At 34.2% G+C, this 27,500-nt stretch overlaps 1 protein-coding gene across 2 annotated transcripts in view; it reads right to left on the reverse strand.

Moving 5' to 3' along the window:
- Window positions 1-27,500, reverse strand: part of LOC137763860 (bifunctional heparan sulfate N-deacetylase/N-sulfotransferase 4) — a 234,218-nt gene that overhangs the window by 128,533 nt on the left and 78,185 nt on the right. For both annotated transcript variants that reach the window (XM_068542321.1, XM_068542320.1), the window contains exons 2-3: window positions 11,979-12,066; window positions 2,358-2,512 (exon numbers count right to left, since the gene is read on the reverse strand). In XM_068542321.1, the coding sequence (XP_068398422.1) occupies window positions 2,358-2,512; window positions 11,979-12,066 (243 nt within the window). The remainder of the gene's footprint in view (window positions 1-2,357; window positions 2,513-11,978; window positions 12,067-27,500) is intronic.

The raw sequence follows: 27,500 nt of genomic DNA on the forward strand, positions 1-27,500 counted from the left end.
TCTGAATGTCACCGCTTGAAGAATCTTGAGAAGTTTTATTGGGCTCGACACCAGAAGGAAAAGGACAATGTCATTTCAGTATGTGTGTTTAACGGACTTCACTTTATTATCATATTTTGATTATGCAACATATAATAAGATTTTTTTCTTACAAAGTATATTTATAGGCTTCAGTCTAGTTTCTAGCCACTGACTAAACAAATGTAATTGTTCTGAATGGACTCTAAATAGCTTTCAACATTTCATTACAAAGCAATTACATCTGAGTCTTTCCCAGTGCTCTCACCATGGCTTTAAAAAAAAATTACACAAACAGATGAAATCAACCATTATGAAATATAATCTACATGCCTAAAAAGCAAAGCTTCAGAGTGGGAATGAGGTGGGGGGGAGGTTTAAGCCAAAAGACAAACACAGTCTATTTTCAAGGTAACTGCACTGAGAGAATTCAGCATGCTTACTCAAGGTAAGTTTATTTTTTTGAAAAAGGAATACTTACTTAATTTTCCAACATTATGAAGCAGTACAAAATTTTTAGACATTCCCCAAAAGTAAGTGAGGATCAAACTTTTATAAATCCATATTTTGAAAAATATTTGGCTTTTGTAAAGTAAGACAACTGCATAATTGTCTGGATTTAGAAATATCATAATTGATTAATTAACACCCATTGAATGCTTATTGTATTCCAGGCACTGCTCTAAGCACATTATACATTTCCTCAAAACAGTCCTATGAGGTAGTTGTCATGATTATTTTCATTTTTACAGATGGGGAATCTGAGACACAGAGTGTAAGTAATTTTTGTTCAAGATCAAGCAGCCATTGATGGAAGGTCAGGATTCAAACATAGGAAATCTGGCGATTGAGTTAATGATCTTAACTGCTTTTTATACTCCCACACTTACTCGTAAGGATCCTATGTGCAGATTTGACACAGTCCTGGAGCTTTAGAGATGGAAAGAGGGGTGAGCCACTAACGTAATAGCTAGGCATAACATTATTAAATATCATTGTACTCATATGGCCTTGGGTCTACGCCTCCCAATTTGGCTTTTAAAAAATTAAACATATCAGCAATCATACAGTGCAAATGAACTGTTTATTTTAAATGAAAACTTGAAGACAGAGTTTTTAACTGGGGCCCAGGGTCTTTGGGGAATTCACATACCCCTTGTGACCAACTGCCTCACTGTGTGAAGATGTGAGAATATGCATCTGAGTATTTTTCTGGGGAAAATATTTCTTTCATTAGATTGTTAAAAGGATACATGATTTACTTGATATCCAGCACAGGGGTGGACAGACTTTCTCGGTAAAGGTCCAGATAGTTAATATTTTGGGCTCTGTGGGACATACAATCTCTTTTGCAACTACCCAACTCTGCTGTTGCAGTGAAAAAGCAGCTGCTCCAATAACACTTTGTTTATGGGCATTGAAATTTGAATTTTATATAATTTTTATGTCACAGAATATTACTGTCTTTGATTTTCATTTTAAGACGTAATTTAGAAAACCCCAAACAAAACTATCTTAATTCAGGAAAAATAAAAAGCAAGCAGCAGGCCAGATTTGACCCATAGGCCACAGTTTGCCAACTGCTAGTCCAGAACAGTGGTTCTCAAAGTGCAGTCCCAGCAGCAAGGACATCCTCTGAGAATTTGTTGGAAATGCAAATTCTCAGGCCTCTTGGACAATCTACCAAACCAGAAACTCCAGGAGTGGGCCTAGCATCTGCGTCTTAAAAAGTCTTCTAGGTGAAAAAGTTACATGCTAAAGTTTGAGAAGCACTGATCTAGAGTCATTGTTCTAATGATTCAATGTATCTGTCTATTTATTCACCCTTGCACCAAATACTTTTTGAGACAGCAATTATCATGTACTAGGAATACAATGGAGAAAGTACTATTTTCCCTCTTCATAGAATAACCCTTCCATAAATCAGGAGATGGTAACTTTCTGTCAATGACCAATTTTTTTGAAATACATTTTACAGCACATCACGACCCAATACATATACACACACATACCTGAAACAAAATAATACAAAGCAATGTGTACCCTTAATACTTGTGATGCACTCTGGTATCTTCTGTTCCATTCTATATATTTCTATTGGATTAAATGGGATGGGGAGGGAGATGCAAGAGGGAAGAGAAATGGGAACATATTGTATATGTATAACTGATTCACTTTGTTATAAAGCAGAAGCTAACACACCATTGTAAGGCAATTATACTTCAATAAAGATGTTTAAAAAAAAAATCATACTTCAAAAAAAAAAAAAATCCAATAAATTGATTTTACAATATATCACAACTCATAGTTTGAAAAATTCTGCAATAAAATGTGCTCACCAGTGCAAATTCCTTGTTGAGAATCATCTGCTCCACTAAAGAGGACTCATTGTGGAAGAGATGGGGCTGCATGTGGCTCCACATGTGAGGAAACCACCAGAACTCATCCACAGAACGAAGTAAAAGGTCATCTCCTTCATCCTCCTCTTCAGTCCCTGTACAGCATATAAAATGGCTTAAGTGAAAATTCTATATTAGCTAAAGGTTATGCTTGTCATATTTTTGTTATTCTTCTTGCTACTGATACATAAATCCGATTTTGTGTTGTTCTAATAAAACAGAAATGACCGTAGCCTAAATTCCACCAGAGGCAATGGGGGTGGGGTGGGGGTAAGTGCAGATAGTAGTTTAGATTTAGAACTTAGGGGAATTTTGTCACTGACATTGTTTAGAATAGCTAGCATATGGTGGTAATAAAAAAAAAGACCGAGTTTTAGTCAATTTATTTCTGTTTTAAATTCATTAACTCTTAATTCTCTCCTTTGTTGCATACATAGGGGAAGCGTAGTCAAAGGTGATTATTCTTTTTACTCTTAAAAATATTTCTGCATATAAGTCTAACATTGAGCTGAAAAATCTTTAAATTTAATTGATGAAGTTTGTTGATTTTTTTCTGATTATAAAATAATATGTGCTTACTGAAGAAATGTGAGAAGGATAGACAAGTGATACATAAAACTCAAAAACAAAAAACAAAACAAAACAAAAAAACATCTTCCAGAACGTACCCAGTGGAAACGTTTTGGTATCTTTCGTTAAATCCTTTTCTACTTTTTTTTTAAAAAGTTGAGGTCTTACTGTATAAATATGTTTGTGTCCTTACATTTTAAACTTACCACTATGAACAAACATTTCTCATTTTGATATAAATATTTTATAAAATGTAAACAATAAATCTATTAACACAATAGAAACTTGACTTGAGAATTTAAAACTAATATTAATTTCTCATCCTCTATTGGGAAAATTTGCTAACAATGCCCAATGCATAGAAAAACATATTTGTCACGCCACAAGAGAAAAAAAATTAAAGAAAGGAAGGAAAAACAATATCAGCAACTTAGTTCCAAGGAAATTCACTATGTTGCAGGCTATCCAAGAACATTTTCACTGTATGAATTCATAGTTTTTGTACAATTTTACAACATTCAGTCCAATTTTAAAATATTCTGAATCAATAATATAAGAATTGATTCCTATGTGCTCTCTAGATACTTAACTAAATAAGTAAAGTAACAAATCCTGGCTTACAGTGTGAGGTATATTTATTTGGATTATTTTTTTTAAAAATTGGAGTATGTTTTATAGGTGTTTTATACACTTAAATAAATATTAAGGAAATTTTTTAAAAGACTCTTCTTTAAATATTCCATTTGAGTGCCCTATAGTAAAGACTGCATGAATCATGAAGTAGTGCCATGAAATGGTTAAAGCATATATTTGTTAAAGCATATATTTGGCTATGTGATCTTGTATAAGTTAACTTCTTTGAGTCTTGGTTTCTTGGTGTAAAAATGGGGAAATGAATATCTATCTCATAGGCTCTTGTGAAGAGTCAAGGAGATAAATTTATTAAAGCACTTAACATTGTGAATTGCAGATAGTTAGCATTCATGGATATTAGGATCACTTTCTTCTTCTTCTTTTTTTTTTTTTTAAATGAATAGCCCAGTTTGCTTTTTTTTTTTTTTTTAAAGAAATTCATGTTCTTTTATTTATTTATTTATGACTGTGTTGAGTCTTCGTTTCTGTGCGAGGGCCTTCTCCAGTTGCGGCAAGCGGGGACCACTCCTCATCGCGGTGCGCGGGCCTCTCACCATCGCGGCCTCTCTTGTTGCGGAGCACAGGCTCCAGACGCGCAGGCTCAGTAATTGTGGCTCACGGGCCCAGTCGCTCCGCGGCATGTGGGATCTTCCCAGACCAGGGCTCGAACCCGTGTCCCCCGCATTGGCAGGCAGACTCTCAACCACTGCACCACCAGGGAAGCCCTCTTCTTAAAAATAGTATCTACTGGTTTATACATATGGTGTTCTAAATTTACATATTTTCACACATTATGAAAAATATTGCCTGCCTATATTATTAAATTCTTGAAGTCAGAGACTGGATCCCTTTAATATGCATTGTATCATGCCACTTCCCCAGGGGAGTAAATAAGGGAATAATTTAATTCAGTCTTAATATATATAGTCAGTGAATTTTTTTTTTTAAACATCTTTATTGGAGTATAATTGCTTTACACTGGTGTGTTAGCTTCTGCTTTATAACAAAGTGAATCAGTTATACATATACATATGTCCCCATATCTCTTCCCTCTTGCATCTCCCTCCCTCCCACCCTCCCTACCCCACCCCTCTAAGTGGTCACAAAGCACCGAGCTGATCTCCCTGTGCTATGCCGCTGCTTCCCACTAGCTATCTATTTTACATTTGGCAGTGTATATATGTCCATGCCACTCTCTCACCCTGTCACATCTTACCCCTCCCCCTCCCCATATCCTCAAGTCCATTCTCTAGTAGGTCTGTGTCTTTATTCCCATCTTGCCACTAGGTTCTTCATGACCTTTTTTTTTTTTTTCCCTTAGATGCCATATATATATGTTAGCATACTGTACTTGTTTTTCTCTTTCTGACTTACTTCACTCTGTATGACAGACTGTAACTCCATCCACCTCACTACAAATACCTCCATTTCATTTCTTTTTATGGCTGAGTAATATTCCATTGTATATATGTGCCACATCTTCTTTATCCATTCATCCGATGATGGACACTTAGGTTGCTTCCATGTCCTGGCTATTGTAAATAGAGCTGCAATGAACATTTTGGGTATATGCCCAGTAGTGCGATTGCTGGGTCGTATGGTAGTTCTATTTTTAGTTTTTTAAGGAACCTCCATACTGTTCTCCATAGTGGCTGTATCAATTTACATTCCCACCAACAGTGCAATAGGGTTCCCTTTTCTCCACACCCTCTCCAGCATTTATTGTTTCTAGATTTTTTGATGATGGCCATTCTGACCGGTGTGAGATGATATCTCATTGTAGTTTTGATTTGCATTTCTCTAATGATTAACGATGTTGAGCATTCTTTTGTGTGTTTGTTGCCAATCTGTATGTCTTCTTTGGAGAAATGTCTATTTAGGTCTTCTGCCCATTTTTGGATTGGGTTGTTTGTTTTTTTGGTATTGAGCTGCATGAGCTGCATGTAAATCTTGGAGATTAATCCTTTGTCAGTTGCTTCATTTGCAAATATTTTCTCCCATTCTGAGGGTTGTCTTTTGGTCTTGTTTATGGTTTCCTTTGCTGTGCAAAAGCTTTTAAGTTTCATTAGGTCCCATTTGTTTATTTGTGTTTTTATTTCCATTTCTCTAGGAGCTGGGTCAAAAAGGATCTTGCTGTGATTTATGTCACAGAGTGTTCTGCCTATGTTTTCCTCTAAGAGTTTGATAGTGTCTGGCCTTACACTTAGGTCTTTAATCCATTTTGAGTTTATTTTTGTGTATGGTGTCAGAGAGTGTTCTAATTTCATACTTTTACATGTACCTGTCCAGTTTTCCCAGCACCACTTATTGAAGAGGCTGTCTTTTCTCCACTGTATATGCTTGCCTACTTTATCAAAGATAAGGTGACCATATGTGCGTGGGTTTATCTCTGGGCTTTCTATCCTGTTCCTTTGATCTATGTTTCTGTTTTTGTGCCAGTACCAAACTGTCTTGATTACTGTAGCTTTGTAATTAGTCAGTGAATTTTAGAGCCTTCATATGTCTGCTTAAGTGCATGTCAATTTCTGTGTGTATTTATGTATATGCAATATTCTTGGTATATATTCCATAATCCATAATTCTCAAAAGGTGTAAGGACCACCAAGTTTAGTTAGTATTTTGGCACTGTTACTGCTATAACAGTTGCCACTATATAAATATATAAAGGGTAAAGAAATAGGACTTTTGAATGTGATAAAGTTCTATGAATTAGATAAGCAGACAAAAATTCTTAATTTTTGTTAACTTGAGCCAAAACTGTTAGTAATATAGACCTACAATTCATTGGCTTTTGTTAATATATTGAGAATTTCAAATATTGAAATCCAAATGAAGAGAAGTTTGTCACTTCCTCAGATGGATTTTAAATATAAAATGTTTATGCCATAGACCAAGTGTCTCTCATGGTCATAATTTAGCAGACTAAGGCATAGATTAGAAACAGCTACTTTATGTCTCATGAGATGAATGAATTGATCGTTCTCCCACAGTTCTGTTGTGCTTTGAATATAGAATGTTTGAGAAATGCTTCCATTCACTTTAAACCCCACAGATTGTTATTGGAAGCGATAGGAAGCACATAACGCATACTTGACCAAGAAAGAGGTCAATTACTCAATTTAAAGAAAATTTTGCCGACTATTGATATAAACAGATGTATAACTCATCCTAAAATCTTGGTGATTTTTATACCAGAGAGTGTGTTAATTTATAAGTACTCCCCACAAGGTTAAGAGTGATATTTAAAACCTCTTTTTTTTACTCCTCGGATTAATTCCCCATCAGCCTGTCTCTTATTTTATACAGGTCATATAATTCAAAGCCACATAAGCCTAGCTCATGACACTAGAAATTGCTTAATGAAAAATGTGATATCACATGTGATAAATGTGATAAATATCACATGTGAAAAATGTGATATCATGCCGAGGGACCAAAGAAGAATTTCAAATATTTTCAAATCTAGCTAAATTAAAATATTAAATTTTTGACTCCTTGTGTACACTTAATTTTTTATACCTAATTTATGATTAAATTACACTTGAGAATATAATTTACAGTTCATACATGACTATATTTAGCACAAGTTCTAGTACATTAAGGTGTCTATATTCAAATTGAGCCTTTCACTTCTAACCTGATCTAGATTCAAATCTACATCATTGTTAATTAAAAATATGGTATTTTTTGTTCTCATTTAAATGTTATGTCATTTTACTTTACTGATTCCCAGAGGATAAAAGTATTTTAATTCAGAAGTAAAATATTTATGCACTCATTTCTTTGTTTCCTCTCTTGGAGGATCTGTGTTATGAGATAATAGCGTGCTTCTAGAAGTTTTTAAGTCTGCCAAAATAAGAATAATTTTAGCAAGATTTGGGCTATAGGTTAGTTTCCATAAGGCACAGTTGTGACATTAAAATCAGATACATAAATGAATGCAATACATCGTATCAAGGAGAAAAACTCTATAACCATCCTGATAGATGCAGAAAAAGTACTGGAGAAATTCAACAACCATGCACACATATTTTTAAAGTTCCTCAGCAAACTAGGCGTAGATGGAACTTCCTCAACCCAATAAAAGGCATCTACAAAAAAAATCTACAGCTAATGCTATATTTAATGCCAAACTAAATGTTTTCCACCTAATACTGGGGACAAGGCAAGGATGTGTGATCTCATCACTTTCATTCAGTGTTGTAATGGAGATCCTTGCCAAATCAATAAAAAGATAATAAAAGGCCTACAGATGTGAAAGGAAAAAGTAAAACTTACTTTATTCGCAGATGACATGATTGTGCATATTGAAAATCCTAAAGAATCTATAATAAAAACTATTATAACTAATAGGTGAATATAGGAAGACTACAAGATTAATATTTAAAAAACCATTTGCTATTCTGTATACTAGGACAGTGAACAATTGCAAAATAAAACTCAAAAACGCCATTCATAATAGTATCAAAAAACGTAAAATACCCATAAATTTAAGAAAAATGTCTAAGACCTCTACAATAAAAGCTACCTTACTATTTCTGAGACAAATTTTTAAAGCCCTAAATAAATAGAGAGATATGCGTGTTCATGGATCAAAAGACTCAATTTTGTGGCTAGATCAATTTTCCCTGAATTATCTATGGATTCAGATTCTAACATAAATCTGTAGATTCAAAATCTTTGGAAGCTTTTTAAAAGAAATTGATGGATTTTTAAAAACTTATAGTGCTATAAAGCAAAGGACCTAGAATAGGTGCTGAAAACTAGAAATAGAAGCTAAAACTATAAAACTTCTACCTGTATTATAGATCTCACAATACATTGTTATCATTTTTGTTTTAAACTGTATGTTAACTTTTGAAGAAATTTAAAAATGAAATAAACTTCTTTTGTATTTACTTGTAAAAAAAATCAGATACATACAATTCCATTGTCTGCATTATCAGTTTTGTACAAATGTTTGTCCTATATTTGCTATTATATATGAAACATTGTAATTCCTAAATTGCAAGAAGAGATTTCTAATTTTTTTTGTACACTGTACCTGGCACAGTTCCATATAAGTGGGTATAGTATAAACTCATTTTAAATAGTATACTAAACGAAAAGAATCATTTGATGATGAAAATTGATTACAAGCTATCTGTATTTCCAAAACTGGAAAATAAAGCCTGGGGAATAATTCAATATTTTAAAATAATATTTGATTCTTAAAAATGCTTTAATAAGTAACAATAATAATAGACACTTACATAGCATGACATGCTATGCACTGTTCTAGATAAGAGAGATATTATTATTCCCATTTTGGAGATGTGGAAATTGAGGTACAGAAAAGTGATCTGTTTATGTTCACATAGCTAGCGAAATGTCAGAGACTAGATTTAAACAAAAGCAGGCCGTTTCCAGTGTCTACTCTTTGAGCCAATACCTTGTACAGAAAAGCAAAAGCAAACAAAAGAGAATAAATGTGACACTGTTTTTCACTTTCATGTTTAAAAGTTAATAGTTTTATATAAAGATCTGTTTTCTTTATATAAAAATGACCTCTTATAGAAAAGACCAGTATTTATCCAATTTGCAAATATTATATGAGGTAATTGATTCATATTCAATTCATTATTAGTTACAGAGAATGGCAATGACTGCCACCAGAAATCATGTCTACAAAAAATATTTGTAGCCTTCCATTCCTACAAGGTATCTTAATCCTGTAATGTCTCCATTTTTCAACTGAGTTTTCATTGTGCAATTCGTCATGCTTTAAGTATTTCCAGACTAAAATATTTTACTCTGAACTCCATGCTTTTATTTTTTTTACTTTTAATCAACAGTATGTCCTTCCCCTTTCAATTTGGCACCCATGAGTGACTGACTTTTAGGGAAGGCTTAGCGATATGTCCTTTTTGGGTGAGATTGTTTTTAGCGTGTGAAGGACAGAGAAACTGAACAGGAAAGAGTACATGGAAAATACAAATAAGTGAAGCAGTCTGAGAAGGCAGAATCTATCATTATTACAGTGGGCATATGTGATTAAATGTCTTCAAAACAAGGAGTCTCATCAATCAGCGTCTTCATGCATTGGGGAATCAGATCATCCCGGGAGAGTTCTGAGACACTTATTATGACAAGGCCATCTTCTCATGGTTACGCATCACAATCAAGTGCATAGGTGAGGAAAACACTTTTCTGATTTGTTAAGCTCCCGATAGTTAAACTCCATATAGGAATGTGACTAGAAAGGGGAGGGGCATGCCCTCCCCATAGTGAATATCATCAGTGTTTAACTCCACTCTGGAAGAAGCCTTGATATCCCCGAGTGAATAAATAAGTACTTAATATAGTACGACTGCACCCTTGAAAAACATCATGGATGCATTTCAATGATTCTACACATAAAGTAGCAAATCAAATAAAGTTTCATATTTATGTGAAGGTAATTAAACTTCCAGGACTCACAAATTTATATATATATATATTGCTTAGTCTCTAAAGTGAGTTATCCCACAGCATAACAGGATAGTGTTTCTTCCAGTATTTTTATTAGGTTAGTACCAACATAAAGAGTCAATAAGGTCCATTTAAGAGATATAATTATAATACCTTTTTTGTTATTGTTGTTTGGTACCTTCCTCCAACAACCGTCCCTGTGATATTTACTAGTGTGTTGTTCATTTCGTAGTGGATGTGTAGTGTGTACATGTTCGGGATTATAAAAAAGAAATGGGAAGTGTTATAACCTGCTATGAACATTAACTCTGCAAATGTCTGGCAGATTTAATAGGTCTGAATATGAAAAGTATATAAAAGCTGAGGCTGTTATCCAGATATATTTCAGCCAAAAGAATGGCTTTACTTACCCTATACAGCTATTTAAGACAAAATAGTACTGTTTGTGTGTGAACTCCAAATAATCCCATATTTTTTTCCCCAGCATGAGTAGATACAGCCTTTAGAGCTATCTGCTTTATAACTTCATAGTCGGTGATTCTTAGGTCTGAACTCATTTCCTGAGGGGGCTTTTGAAAAGGATTTACAACACCATGTCTATTTTCAAAATTGTAAGCTAGAATTGCTTTGCCTGTGCAGATGTGATGACCCAAATCTTTCTCTGCAAAATGTCCTTTTAAAATATGCAATGATTTGATTTATCAACTGGTCTAAATACAACTTTTCCTTCTATTACTTTAAACAGATTTACATGTTTCAGAGCAGGAGGAAAAAAGCATTAAAGAAAAGCCAATAAGAAATTGCTACTTCAATATTCTAATAAACCATGCTGAGCTTCTTTGGGTAAACGTTAAAAAGCCTCTTTGGGTAAATGAACTACATATATGATAATAAAAGACTACCTTTGCATGGGATATTTTTGATGAGTCACTAAACTGCATGCATTCATAGAGAATACTATGAAATGTTTTCACTAAGATACTGTGAAGTAAGAACAATGCAGAGTCCTAAACGAAGCATTTAGCTTTCACCAGAGATGCAGAAATAGAAGCAGATAGTAGGTATTGCCCTAATACAGGCTAAGACACCATTTTGTGCCATTTTTGTTATTACTATCCGACAATCACTTTTATGCACATAGTTTTCTCTATACTAGTGCCTGACATTATAATGTTGCTATTCAGAAAATAAGGGTCAAATTCTGGAGGTAAAGATGGGTAAAGAGGTGAGAAATACCAGAACATGGAGTAGTGCATGAACACCGTTCACATTTTGAGAATCTGTTGAGAGGCTGAGACTGAACAGAAGTGCAACTGTGACTAGATAGACATGGAAAGAAATATAAACCTGATTGTGATGGTATTAATGCATGTTGGGCCAAATCACTGTAATATTTTTAAGGAAAATCCTGCAAGGGAAGGTAAATTAAGCAAGATGACTCAAAATCTATTAACTTTCTTTGAGGCTATAAAATTCCTCTCTTATCACTAGATGTTTTCAAAAGGAAAATAATACATACAAAAATGTCACCTGGATTGTCCTACAATTTAGAAACACTGTCCATTATTATTATTATCATTATTACGTCATTGTCATCATCATCATCGTCGTCGTCACTATGCTTCCTACTTAGACTGTGCTGACACAAGATGCATAGACACACTTAGAACAATGGTTATAGTTTCTTTTACTGAGTTGACAAAGTCAGTTCTCTTCCTCTTTTGCCCTTGATTCTAACAGTATTTGAAAAAGTAAACAAGTTCATTGATTTTGGATTTGGCTACTCATAATGCACCCAAGTTTTTCCCATAATCAGCCTGGATATTCTATTTCTCCTACTTAAGAAACATTAAAAATCCTCTCTCCTATTTATATGTAGCTGCCTGAGAACACAAAGCTCCTTCTTACCTGTGTGGTAAAACTTCCCTGAAAATCCAAGGTTGAAGGTAAAATTTGCAACCTGAGTGCGCAGTAAATTTTGAGTCTCTAGTAATGCCTGAAATAAATAAGAAATTAACATGATTTTAGAAAAATAAATATGAAGATTTGGGATGCCTCTTTTTCAAAAGTGTATGCATGAGTGAAACAAAATGTGGGCTTTATTGCTTTTTGGGTTTTTGATGGCTACTGGTATGTCCTATTCATATTTCAGGTATTATAATCACTATTGTTATTATTTTTATTGAAGGTTACGAATTATGAAGCAGTTAAGTCCTAAGCATATTATAAGCGGCTGAGAGGCAATTCTCTAACCACACAGCACTGAAATCATTTTTCATTTCTGTGTGAGACATTTCTTGAATTTCAGATTATCACACTTCTTTTCCTTGGGGAAAATTTTTCAGAATTGTTGGATATAGACAGGTCCTGGATTTGTTGGTAAAGGATAAGAAGTTAACTTTTGTTTGAGTAGCAACTGAGTATTTTATTTAACTGTGCAACCTCTCCTATCATTTTTAAGGCATAATTATTGAGTTGAAAGCTTGGATTTTTACTTTACAAACTAAACAGCAATTTTTATATTTTATAGGATGATAATTACAAATGAACAAGGAAAGGACAGGTAGGAAATTGGTAATTCCATAGAGAAATATTCTCTAAACATTGCAAAAAGTTTCCTAATTTCTCCTTTTGGAATTATTCTATGTTAATTTCTTGTTTGTAGACAGGATAAGAACATACTGATAATAATCTCTGAGTAAGACTTAGTCCTCTAAATTTTCTGCCAATCCTTCCACTGCTATTATTCCTATGTCGACATATGTAGTTTAATTCAGAACTCTCATATCCTTGGGCTTTTTAGTTTGCTTATTGATTTGGAATGCGTTTTTCATTTTTTTAAATGGATTTTTAAAAGGGGACTTATTTTGTTCTGATGGAAATGAGAAAGTCATTTCAAATTAGAGATATTACTAAGACTGATTTTTGTTACTACTATCCATCTTTTAAGGTAAATAAAGAGCCAAAGGTTTAGACAATTTCTTTTGAGCATTAGTTATGGTGGCTAAGCATTTGCTTCAAAAATTTGTGAACCTAACTTTTTATTTCCCCAGAGTTAAGAGGGCTCTCCTGCAAATTTGTAAAGAAAAAAAAAAAAAAAGAAAGAAAGAAAGAAATAACCAAATAATTAAAAGGTTGATAAACTATATACTTTCTGGTTATCCAAGATTACAGTTATACTGCATGTAATTCTGGCTAACTTATTTAAATATTACCAATTAAATAGAAAAAGGAAAAAATAGACCTACTAGTTTGACTCAGTTACATAAAATATTCAAAAAAGTTCTCATAAAAAAGCAAACTAGATACTAAAAAGAGAGTAGGGTTAAAAATAAATAAATTTATTGACTAGTTGAGCTTATTGGTAAAGACTGTAGAATATAGCTTTAAAATTAAAAAAATAAAACCATCATGCATCTTTTTTTCTTAGGGAGTTCCTTTTTCTGGCACTCTTGTTATATTCAGTGCACAATCCCTGAGCTTTCATATATTGAAATAGTTTTGTTTTGTTTTGTTTTTAATTCTTCCTCTCCCTGTTCTCCTCACCGCTCCAACCACATCCACTCAATTTTCTACCTCTGGGGTCTTGAAGTCATTCTTCATTCCACATTTATTTATCTACCCCCCATTCTTAAATTCAGTAAATATTTCTTGTAGGTGGATACAGTGTTGGGTTTGGCAAGCATAGTCTCTGTAACCTTGGGCTTTACTGAGAGGGAGAGAGATATTAAATAGAGGGTCCCACAAATGTGTAATTACAAATCATAATAAGTGCTACAAAACAAATCTAGAGCATGTTGTGATAGATGCAATAAGGGATTTAATTTAGACTGGGGAAGTGGGCCTACACTTGATGCTTTCTAAGGGGCCATTTTAAAAAGATCAACCAATCTATTTTTTCCCAATCAGCTTGCTACCACTTTAGGCAGGTCTTCATGTCTTTTTCCTGGACTTTAAAACACTGTAGACTGCTAACCGTATTCCCACCTTCCTCTATTCTATTTTACACTCTTCAGTCATGCTAACATCCTAGAAGCAGTAAATGCACTTTACCCTTGAGGTCAGGCAAGCCATTCACTTAATGACTCAGCTTGGTTGGTCATTTCACTTCTCACATCTTTTCCCTTCTCTGTGAAATGGGATCATGCTTAACACTTGTTTCATACTATTATTGTGAAGATCACATTGTATAAGGCACACAAAAGTACTTAGCTAAGTGCCTGGTACATAGTAAGAGCTTGATAAATGCTGTTAATGATCACTTAATATGTCATTCTCTTCTTGCCAATTAGGTATAAATGGTGCCTTCATATTTCCATATTAAGCTACCTGCATTGGTATTTCCCCAAATCACCCTGTCCTCTGCACTATTCCCCACCTCCTACATTTCTCCATGTTTTTCCTCTGTTTTTTTTTTTGGGGGGGGGGGCCTGGAAAGTGTCCAGCTGTTCCCAATCACATTTTCCAGTCCCAACCCATTTTTAAAGATCTGCCCAAATGCCACCTTTTTGTATGAAGCCTTCCCTGATGCCTTAAAGCTTTTCCTTTTCTCATCTCCCAAAGTAAGTTCCTAAATTGTTTTTCTTAAGACTTGCATCATTTTCCACTTCACTATATAACTTTGTATTTTATTTCTCCTTTTAGTCTAAAAGTACCTGAAGGTTGATCAAACCTTACTCATTTTTACACATGCCATGTTGCTAAATATAGTTTCATATATGTGGAAGGCATTTAAAATGTGATAGGAGCATATATTAATGCACAGCTGTCAATTGAATTAGTTTCATTTATTTTTATTACTAACATTTTTCTGATGGTAACATGATAAAAATGGCTCATGGACCATACCATTAAATGATATAGATAGGATCTTGCATTTCACGAGCACATTCATAATATGGATGTTTTATAATCTTCTATTGTAAGTCGCCTAGTAAGACAAGCTCACAGAGGCGAGGGCATATGGATTTTCTTCCACTGGCGCTAATTAGCTATATGAAGAATTTGACAGACCTTTCCATTGTTAAAAGAAGTAGAGTTGTCTAGTCACAGCCTCCCAACATGTAATCTTGATTAATGTGGGAGTAAAATGACAATTTCTGTAAGTAAAAACAAAACAAATGGATAAAAAGAAGCAAATTCTAAAGGATTCAAGCTTTCCTACTTCATTGTAACTGAATGTTCTTTGAGTTTCAAAATTCAAAGAAAGAAAGGTTCCATGTCTTTCAATGATAAGAAAAAGAGAGACACAAATAAATATGTATAAAATGGATATAATTTTAAAAAATAAAACTCAGAAATAAATGTAAAAGAAAAACATGTTAAACCATAAAAATTAATGAAGAAATATAGAAAAAAATAAAGGATTGAAATACAGGAAAAATGTATAATGCCAGAGGAAATATCAGACAGGAAAAATACAAATATAAAATTATGAATAAATAAAATATAATAAAACCATAGATACCTTCTTTTGGAAAAATTTGTTAACGGGCTAGAAATAATGTCTCAATTTGAGATAAAAATCAAATAGCAAAGCATAGGAAATAGTATACAGCTGTATATATACTATTTTTATCTGAATATTTTGTGGGGAAATTTGACTAACTTTTGAAAATATATGTAAAATAAAATATATACAGTGTTTGGATAATAAACCTTAGTTATTTTCTTTAATAGTTTATAAGTCATAAAAATATATATAAACAGCTTTGATGTTTTCCCTTGCATTATTTATGAAAGGCTCACTAAGTTATTTGATTGGGTATCAAAGAGAATAAATATATAACTTATTTAAGCAGAAGCAAAAAGTCATTATTTTAACAAACATTACTTGCATTCACTTAATGTTCTTATAATAAATTCCTCAGTATTTAATAAAGAAAGTCCAACTCTGCCCTACTGCAAAATGTTAAAGAGAACAATGGTTTTCAAACTTTACCAGACGTAACATTTTCTAGAGAAGGCTGCTAAAATTGTCAATTCTGGGGGCCCACTTGAAGAGTTATTGATTTAATCTGTCTATGATGGGGCCCAAGTATGTGTATTTCATTATAGACCCCAGCTGGTTCTTAAGAAGGGTCAAGCAATTGTTTCCAGTTTACTCATAAGAAATGAATCACCAGGATGCTTTTCCCAGGCCCATTTTCTGGGTATTCTGAGTTACAGTATAAGATGGAGCCTAGGAATCTGTGTTTTTAACAGTGATTCTTATAGTTTCAAACTGGAGATTATAGCCATCAAGGAACTTCAGGAAATATTGTTAGTGCACTATTCATATTTAATTTCAAGGTATATTGCATATGTCTTAACCCATTCTGATATTCAGATTGTTTATCATCAGGTTAACACTTTCTCTACGTGTACATAATTAATAAGTCATGACTGTATACATATTTTTGTATAGGCTTACGTTTTCAGAATTTCAAATCAAATACCAAAGGGTGATAGTTTTTGTTTGTCTGCCTTGGAAAGTTTTTTATTACATTCAATAACTCAATAAAAATGTTATCTTATTTACAAGATCTTACTTATCTTTTTATCTTACTTACAAGATCTTGATGTGGGAATCAGAAAAGGTTACATCTATGCTTATTTTCCAGGTGGAAAAAAATTGCTTCATGGAAAGTTTAAATGGCCCACCCAGATAACACAACAAGAGGGCCAAAATTGAGCACGTTTGCCTTAACATTTGGTCCGACTTTAACCTCAGGTCTCTCTACAGTAAATCTGTGTGGCCACCCAGTTTGAAACAGACTCGGAATTTCATGAACTTTTGTGCAGAGACTATTTGTCAATGTACAGATGAAAATGAATAGGGCTGACCCAGGGTGAAAGTATGAAGCTTTTGAAGTTTGCCTTTGATAGTTTCTGCCTCCCTTCTTGTTCATCTCTTTCACTTTAGAAGAAATCTCCATTCCTTCAGAAATCTACTCTCTTCCTTTTTTTTTGATAAAATCTTACTGCTGTTCAAAGAGGAAATTGTTTGATATAATTTATAAATTGACAAAAGCTTATTACACTAACATGCTGAGTCTTCTAAAGAATTTCACATGGAACAGTTTAGCTATGATTGTGGAATGGGTGAGTTAATTAAGAAAGAATGAATGTATACTTCTGATATCTTTTGTGGGGAGAAAGGTTTGGGGCTTGAGGGGTCCTTCTGATGAAATCACATTCAATTCGAAGAACAACTTGCCAGGTAGAAAAACACCATAGTGTTTCAGAGCAATTATCCTCTCGCTTTCTGCCCATCACCTAAGTGTTCCACTGCTATCTATCTTCTCTCGCTTAAGTCTCCAGGAAGCAAGGAATCTGGAACTCTCTGGGCTCTCTACCTCCTTCACTCATTTATCCATTCAAACAGTATTGACTGAACCCCTGCTTCTTGTTTTAGGCACTCTTCTAGGTACTAAGGACACAGTAGAGGATGGTAACAATAATATCTAACATAATTGTGTTAGGTACTGCTAGGTACTATGAGTACTATGAGAAGTACTCAACTTGAATTATCTCTTTAAATCTCTCCATGATCCCTTGGGCTTCCCTGGTGGAGCAGTGGTTGAGAATCCGCCTGCCCACGCAGGGGACACGGGTTCGAGCCCTGGTCCAGGAAGATCCCACATGCTGGGGAGCAACTAAGCCCGTGCACCACAACTTCTGAGCCTGTGCTCTAGAGCCCACGAGCCACAACTACTGAGCCTGCATGCTGAGACTACTGAAGCCCACGTGCCTAGAGCCCGTGCTCCGCAACAAGAGAAGCCACCGCAATGAGAAGCCCCCACACCACAGCGAAGAGTAGCCCCCGCTCGCTGCAATTAGAGAAAACCCATGTGCAGCAACGAAGACCCAATACAGCCAAAAATAAATAAATAAAATAAATAAATTTATTAAAAAAAAAATCTCTCCATGATCCCTTTATTAACCCTATTTTACAAGTGGGGAAAATAAATCGCAGAGAGCCTAAATAAGCTACCTAAGGTTATGGAGATAGAAAGTGTCTGCCAGACAAAACCACTATATTTGTTGTTTTCATGGAGCTTACATTCTTTTTAGACATGCAGATGATACACATGGCAAATCAATCAAATAATTATTTAATTGAAATTATTATTAATGTAAAAATCTTTATAGTATATGCAAATATTGAAACTAACACAGAGTACCTACATTTTAACAGGATAGGCAATGAGTTGTATGAAGGTCTTTCTGAAAAAGTGGCAGTTTAGTTGAGAGAGAGATGAGAGGCCAGCTATGTCTAAAACAGGGACTCCAGAGAGTTTGCTCCAGGCAAGGGGGCCAGTGAAAACAGGGCTCCATGTCAGGAAGGACCCTGGCACCTTTTTAATACACCACCCTCTACCTCACCTCACATAGGATATGATTTACATTTTAAATTGATTTCTCTGGCTACTTGCTGATAAGGAATTGTAGGAAAACTTGTAAGAAATGGGGGAAATCATTTAGGAGGATTTTGCAGTAGTTCCAGTAAGAGAAAATAAAGGCATGGCTTCTACTGGTGGTACTGGGAATGGAAAGAAGTAAATAGTGTAATTATTGGTGGGCCGATGTGGGAAGCAAAGCTGAGTGATTTCATTAATGATTCAGATTTCTGACATTCGATGAAGTGAGGGAAGAGTTGAGATAGGTTTTGAGGGAAAATCAACACCTCCATGGCTACACTAAACATTTCTTCCCCACAGCAGGATGGCTACGTTGTTGAAACCTCTACATCACCCCTAACAGGAAAAACAGAGTTTAAAGTCTCACATCGTCATTGTTTTCAAACATTGGTACCCATGATTAGAGCTAACTGCACAAGGAGTGTATATATTAGTAAGGGGAGTGGTCTCATAGTACAGGGAGTGCTTTTTGGATACCGGACGGTTAAACGCTTATACTGATTAAAGATACAGGCAAAGAGAAGAAAAAAATTGAAAATTAGTTTGACCTTGTAAAATAATATTAATTCATGTCACGTATGTGAAGAGTCTGCATTTTCTGCTTGATTATCAAAGAACACAATGAAGGTTATGTAAATCATTAAACTTGAAGTGCATTTACAGTGTTGTAAATTTTGATTGTATCAGCAAAGCACTCCATGTGTCTTTGACTCCCTTCCCAGTGGCTATGGATGGATTTGTCTTGTGCCCTAAACTGTGTTACGGGGGAATGTCATTGGCATCTCTGTGTCCACAGAATTCTAAGCCACTGACTTCAGTCCATTCTGAAAGAATGTGAGATGAATTTCTGCTTCTGCTTTCTGATTGGCACTGGTTCTCTCCCTGGGATCAGAAAAATTCCGTAAAGGTAGTGAATTACTGCCCAGTTCTTAAGAGCCCCAGTTTCTCTTCAACTATATTCTCAAGTTCAGCCCATAGAGGTCACCACAAACCGTGAGTATGCCCTTCTCTCTGTACCTCTGTTTCCATGTTTTTCATGTTCTACCTAATTGATTGGAATTTTGAATCAAATACATAAATTTGAATCAAATATGAACTCGTATGATCCTTCAGACAGTACTACTTGAACCACTGGCTTTTCCTTTATAAGTTAGTTCTTCTAAGTCTCGTCTTCAATTGTATTATTTAATTTACTTTTTCTGTAAGCTTTGCTTCCAAGTCTCCATCATGGCCTGCAAGAATTTTTGAGTTGTAAAAAGATAAATATAATGTAACTTTAGAATTCATGGTTCATGTAGCATGATTATTTCCTTAAAAGGATTTTACAAAGTAATGGCAAGAATAACTGTCTTATTTTCCCTAGGCCCAAATGTTTAAGTAAATGATAAAGTAATAGTGAGATAGAACTATCTTACATGAGGACTTCTTCGGGGATGTGGAATGAAACTGGTCATTGTAAGCCCAGTGACTGAAAGATGCCTTCAGGAATCATCAGGAATCAGAGAGCTGAGAGAAACATACACATGCACAACAAAATAATAATGTCAGACCTTTATTAAGTAAGGATGGGAATAAAGTCGTTTTAACTTGAAATATTTCCAGAGATTCTAAGTAAGGATCTGCACTGAACTGGGCCCAAATTCTCTCTGTGTTAGGTTGAAACTTAAAAATGTAACCTGAGTCACCCTGCATAATCCTGACTTCTGTGTTGGAGAGCCTACTTGATAGAAATGCTTTGTCCTGCTGTGGAAGTACCAAAGCAGACACAGAATCACCTTTGGAGCTAGCTTGGAGTCTCTGAAGTGTGGAAGCTTGGGCTGCCTTCAATAATGAGTCATCAGGATGATTTTATTATGTAAGAGATGATAAGCAGTGAAACAAGAGTTCCTGGTTACAGATTTCCAAACGGTGATCCATGGGTCACTAGGTCTGTAAAATTTAACAGTTCCATGAAAAAATAATTCCATGTTCAAAATGTTTGGGAAACACTCTGTAGTATGTCCCTCTTGGGAGGTTCTCAATTCACATTTACATGCTAAAGTCTTTAGTAGAAAAAATTTTGTACTTGATTTCTCTCAGCTTTTTCCCCAAACTATTTGCCAGGAACACACACTCCTACCTGCCTAATTTTAAGATACAGTCTTAGGAAGAAAACATTAAATGGATGGCTAATACCTTGGAGGTAGAGGTATTTCCTGGGGTCACGATATCCTTGATCAAATACAGTTTCCTATTTAGTATCCAATGCAAATTGCAAAATATAATAGCTGTAATTTTACACGAAATGTGGTTCTGCATATGTACTCAGTTATATAATCACATTAACTCTCTGCATGTGATCTGAAGAAAAAGAGGACTTTTCCATTATTGCAGGATTTGTCATCCCACAAGAGCTTCAGATCAAAATCAGTTTCTTAGTATTATGAAATTGTGGAAATATACTTAGAAATAATTACCCTTTTGATAAACATGATGTTACTTCTTGGAGCATCTTATTCTTGTTGAAAACTTATTAAAAACAACTATTAAGTTGTTTTCATTACCTAAATTACGCTTTACTTCATGGTCCAAAAAAAAAAATTCTCATTTTATTTTTTAGGCCTTAAAAAATGTAGGCCTCTCCAGCAGCTGTCTCCTTAATCAAGGTCAGATACTGGCATCCTTCCTTACGAATCGTGCTCTGCCTCTGTTCACAATCTCCATGTCTCATTCTCCATCCTCTGGTCACTCAGTACAAGTCTAGGGCCTCTTACAACAGTTCCTGGCACAACACAGATATTCAGTAGTTGTAGGCTGGTGTTGTAACTGACCTTCCTAATTTCATCTCTAGAAATACCCTCCCTCTGCTCACATACACTCAGAAATCTCTTCAAAATGTCGAGGTATCAGCTTATTAGCTATCATCTTTCATTCTTTTGCTTATTAGCTATCATTCTTTCATTAAATATTGTGTTGTAACAATTCCAAAATATTTCTTGAGCACAGAAGATGTACACTCTATTCTCAGTTTTATACAACTCCCCATTCTTTCATGGATGCACCCTAGAAACACCTGAACTCTGTGACAGATTTTTAGGATATTGGAGACAGGCTTCAGAGATTCCTGCCATAGCTTTGGCAGATATGTCGGTTCTATAATAATTCTCCTAAAAATGTCCTGGAACCACAGAAAGGGAGTTCTGAGGATGGTAGGTATTCAGCATTTTAATTTCAGTATCTCTACAGCCATTTCATTCAAGATTAAAAAGAAAAAAATTTACTTTCTTGTCAATTTCCATCATTCCTGTCCCACAGGAGCAAGGGATACATTACTGAGAGTATCAAGGGATGTCAGCAGGTTTTTATCCACTTCTTCTTAGTAAGGTATAGTCTCTTCCTGTCTTCTCTGTGATTTCACTCACAATTTCTCTCTACTCAAAGTATAAATAAATTTCAGGTTAAAATCCATATGATCTTTGCAGTGGCCAAACTTTTCCTTTCACTAGAGTTATTTCATTAAGATTATACTTGAAAATTACAAATCATATGTTTTAACTTTATTACTATCTTTCTCTTATTAATTTTAAAGGAACCAAAGCTTTGCCTTACTTTTATTTGCTACATTAATAGAGTGAATCTTATCAATCTGAAGTTACCACTGGGGCAGAGCAAGTTGATAATGGTGAAAATAGCTGTGTGCAGTAATGATTCAACTGATTGATATGCTGTAAGTGATTTGAACAAAGATAAATCATTGACTTTATTGGGTATTGAAAAATTGCATAATACATGTAGGATAGGTGGCATGCTGATATCTGTATATCTATATATCTATAGCTATATCTATATAAATATATGTGTGTGTTTTATGTCCCACAGTGAATATATTTGTCTTCTTTCTGAATAAGGATATCTATTTTTAAATACATAATTGGGCTAATAGATGATTAAACAGACTGCATCTATTAGCAAATTTATTGTTTATCATCAGGGTGTACTCTATTAAGGTGGTACATGATAACTTAATTGTTTAGACTTTTAAAAAGGATCATTACTTCAGAATATTGACATATTTGCATAAAAGGATAGGAGTGTCAAATTAAAAAAATCAAGAACATTCCCTTGATGGCTTAGAAAACAAACAAAAAAAGGTTATTACTTAGATTCCATATATATGTGTTAGCATACGGTATTTGTTTTTCTCTTTCTGACTTACTTCACTCTGTATGACAGACTCTAGGTCCATCCACCTCACTACAAATAACTCAATTTCGTTTCCTTTTATGGCTGAGTAATATTCCATTGTATATATGTGCCACATCTTCTTTATCCATTCATCTGTCGATGGACAGGTAAGTTGCTTCCATGTCCTGGCTATTGTAAATAGAGCTGCAATGAACATTTTGGTACATGACCCTTTTTGAATTATGGTTTTCTCAGGGTATATTCCCAGTAGTGGGATTGCTGGGTCGTATGGTAGTTCTATTTTTAGTTTTTTAAGGAACCTCCATACTGTTCTCCATAGTGGCTGTATCAATTTACATTCCCGCCAACAGTGCAGGATATGGGGAGGGGGAAGGGTAAGCTGTGACAAAGTGAGAGAGTGGCATGGGCATATATACACTACCAAACGTAAAACAGATAGCTAGTGGGAAGCAGCCGCATAGCACAGGGAGATCAGCTCGGTGCTTTCTGACCACCTAGAGGGGTGGAATAGGGAGGGTGGGAGGGAGGGAGACACAGGAGGGAAGAGATATGGGAACATATGTATATGTATAACTGATTCACTTTGTTATAAAGCAGAAACTAACACACCGAAAAATAAAAAATAAAATAAAATAAAAGCATCCAGTAATACAATTCAAAAAAAAGGTTATTACTGATAATAGAATTGAAACTGCAATGGTCATTAGAATTTTTCATATAGTCATTGTAATAGCATAAATTCAGTATTTAGTTTATTTAACAGGTGAAATGAGAAAAATTTATTTGTAAATAAACACATTTACCTGTAGTAACCAAATAGACTTTAAGTAAATACCAAAAACTTTATCTCCATAAGCATTTACCAAACCACTGGTATCTTCGAAGCTGTCTCCTAGGTCTTGCTAATATACTGTGCCCCTTTAAAAATTATGTAAATAAGTAAATAGTCTCTGTATAGAAACATTTCTGTGTCTTATTTTCATGTTATTTTACCATTTTGAATAAATCTGGGTTAGTTAAAAATTTCACGATCAATTCTATAAACTTCAGAAAATTTTTCGTATGCTATATAGTTTAATATTTTGCAAATGCACATTCAGATGCATATATTTTAAATGCATATCACAAAAATCATTTCCAAAGGCTAAATATCAAATCATGTGTCAAATTATATATATTTGGGGCATTAAATCTTCTTTACTGTTTAAGTTCATATGTAGTAGAATCTTCTCATTATACTGCCAGCAAGGAAAAGATGCATCTATTTGTAGTTTTTAAAAAAATCAATATGAAATATACATGGCATTATCTATATAGATTTGGATATAGAAACCATAACCAAAGTATATTACCATTCATAGTATAGATATTTTAAGGTGGATTTTTCCTGTATGTTGTAGACAAATTATCTTTCAGCAAGTCTCTCCCTCCCTCTGACAAAATTTAAGACTTTTGAAAATAAAAAGCTCCTGTGAGATGTTGCTATCGCCTCCTCAAGCTCAATTCTATTTAAAGCCTAATTACGATTCAGGTTCTTAACAAAACAGTCTTGACATCATCTGATAAACACCTACTATTCTACCAACTCTGCTTTCTGGTAAATGAAGGAAAACTAGTGAGATATTCATAAAGGAGACCGACAAAAACAAAAATATATTAATGGTAACATTTTCTGTACAGCTCTCATTTTCCAACACAAGAAGGCAACATTCAAAATATTTTCTATGTAAAAGGTATCCTTTAGAGTTCTATGACTGACTTTATCCACCTTTCACAGTATATTTTTATACAGAATTTGGCTATAATTTAATTTTAAGAAGGATTCTCAAATAAGTGAAATATGTTACTGTATTTACTCATGCAGGAAATATTTGAGTAGCTAATATTCCAGCTGTTCTACGTAGTAGATTCAGCTTTGAACAAAACAAAGTCCTTTCTTTAGGAGTTCATATTCCAGTGGATGAGACAGACAATAAACAAATAAAGATATGGTGCAGTAAGATGACGGTACTAAGAAGCCATTGGGGAGTTTTGATCAAGCAGAGATATCATGTTCATCACACCTTGAAATCTGGTCATTGTATGAAGAATTACCTGGGTCAAGGAGGACATGTATGGAAGAGGGAAACATTTAGAAGAAAGAACTACCCTATTTGAGGAATGAATGTCTTGGAGCTGGTGGTAATGTAGGAGGAAATTGGTCAGATTTGGGATATAGCTTGTAGACATCTAGGACTCTAAATATCAAATGATGAATTGAATGCAGGTTGTTAGAGATTTGAATGGGGTGCATGATGACTATTGCATTTGTTCCCATATTTTGTGTATCAGATGAAAGTTGTTTGGAAATTACCAGCCACATCTATTCTCAGGGAGTGAAGTATCTCTTCAGCATCCCCAGAGTATCATTTAGTGTGTTGGCTTCATCTACAAAAAGCAGGTGTTCCTAATCCATTAAATTTTTTGGCCAAACAATTTTTTTTTTCCATCTGTGTTTTCATGAGAGCTCAAAAAGTGTGGAGTGAAAGCAAGTTTTTTCAAATATTTTGGAAAAAAAATGTTGGGATGAGTTATCACGTAAAACTACTGCTCTAAGGATTGTTTATTTAAGAATATTAGATACAGGGTAAATGCAGAGGAAATATATTGAGACATATTTAACAAACCTTATTTAAGGTGTCTGAAACAATGTAAAATGAAAAGCATATCATTACCAATCATTTTTTGTAGATATTGTGGTATAGACATCAGATATTAAATAGGATTTACACTTTCATTCCATTCTCTGAACTGTTGAAATAAAACTCAATAAAACTTAATTCTTATTTTACTAATTATGGCTCATTTAGCATTATAAAAAAAAAACTTAACTAAGTGTTAGAATTTGTTGAAACAAAAGTCTTCTTACTTCTATAAATGAAGTGTAGTTAATTCTTTTAAATAAGTTCTTAAGGAATCTCTTTCCTAGAATATATTTAATCAACTACAGGGACGTTTCATTTTATTAACTGACTCTTTAGTTTGACATTGCAAATATCTCTCACCTTGGGCCATGAATGAGATAAAGCCTCTTAAAAAATCTTACTCTCACATTCCGCATTATTTTACATTAATCTCCAGAATTACTTTTAGAGATTTTTGAGCCATCTTTATTCTTCCTAATTGCTGCATCTACTAAGCAAGACAGATATTTTTCTACAAAACCCTTGTTAATTACTAACATATCCCACATTTACATAATACACTTTTTGGGGCAATTTCTGTGGTAACATTTCATGGCTAATAGGAAGCAACTTGCTTTCCTTTATTAAGTGCACTAAAACTTCATGCCCTAGACGTCATTGATGGTAAACATTTGATTCTGCTCAAATTTAATGCACGGAGGCATTTTGCTGTGCCAATATTAGGTTTATTTATGTGCTGTGTTCTGCATTGTTAGCTGCTAATGAGACTTCAACTCTTATTGCTCTAAGGCCTGAACACTAACCTCATTTTAATGAGTTCATTATTTGCTGTCTTCTGAAAGGAAGACAACAAATTTTCCTTTTAATTAAAGGTCAAAACACCTCCGGTGAAGGAAAGGGAAGAGGTTATCAAACCCTAGGAGAAGCTGAGAGATAGCTCTTTCAGATTTCTAAGCTAAGCAGAGTTAGTATAGACTGGGGCAGGTGGTGGTTTCTCAAGAATATAGACGGTCAATCAATCTCCAGAGACCAAGGTGCATCTGAATTTAAGACAAATGAGAACCCTACAGTACGATGGCTAATGTGCCTAAGACTGTAAAAAATGAGTCAGCCAAAGTAATTAAAGAGGCTTTACTCCTAACCAAAAGGGCCCCCTGGATCAATAGGGCTTCAGGAGCATGATTTGTCTTTTGCATGAGGAATGAGTTATGGGGTGGAGAGAAAACATGCTATATCAATTGAGGCCAGAAAAACTAATCTCAAATATTTTATCACAGAATGTGAAGCAAAAGCAAGTCAATATTTGGGGAACTATTTTTAATAATGTATAAGATATGTGGACCTAGCATGAGATATAAGAATATGTATATTCATAGGAAACTTAGCTGCTAAACTGTGAAAATCCTGGGAATGTCAGTTCTTATTTGCATTTGCAGGCAATGCAGACCTCTAACCACAGGGGAAGGTGAATTTAAATAATATATAGTCCTGTCATAACAGATAGTATGAACTTGCTACTTACGTAAATTTTAATATGAATGAAACCAAGAGATTCAAGCATAACAATTACATGGAGCCTTTGCACTTAACAAATAGTGTGGTTAGATTAAAGCCCAAAACACTTTCATTTTGCTCTGACAGCATACACATTCACACACGGGTGATTTCAATCTTGTACATTGTTTTTTAATTAATATCTAAATGTTTAATGATAATATATTTTTAATTTAAACATATGCCTTCAGTAACTTTATACATGAAATCTAGTACATACCTTTTTATGTTTCTAAGCATTGTTCCTGGATTAGAGTATATGAACCATAAATATTTTACTTCAACAAACTTTTTATTGTAGAATTTTTTAGATTTACAGAAAAATTGCAACGATAGTACAGACAATTCCTATATACCAACACCCACGGCATCTTATGTTAGTGTGGTACATTTATCACTATTAAAGAGCTAATACTGATATATTATTATTAACTAAGTCTATACTTTATTCATATTTTTCTCAGTTTTTCCTTAATATCCTGTTTCTGCTTCAGGATACCACATTACATTTAAGTATATGTCTCCTCAGGCTCCTCTTGGTTCTGAGATTCACACTTTTTTTTAGAGCAGTTCTAGGTTTACAGAAAAAATAAGCAAAAGTACAG

The sequence above is a fragment of the Eschrichtius robustus genome, chromosome 4, assembly GCF_028021215.1.
Source record: "Eschrichtius robustus isolate mEscRob2 chromosome 4, mEscRob2.pri, whole genome shotgun sequence".
Taxonomy (NCBI): Eukaryota; Metazoa; Chordata; class Mammalia; order Artiodactyla; family Eschrichtiidae; genus Eschrichtius; species Eschrichtius robustus.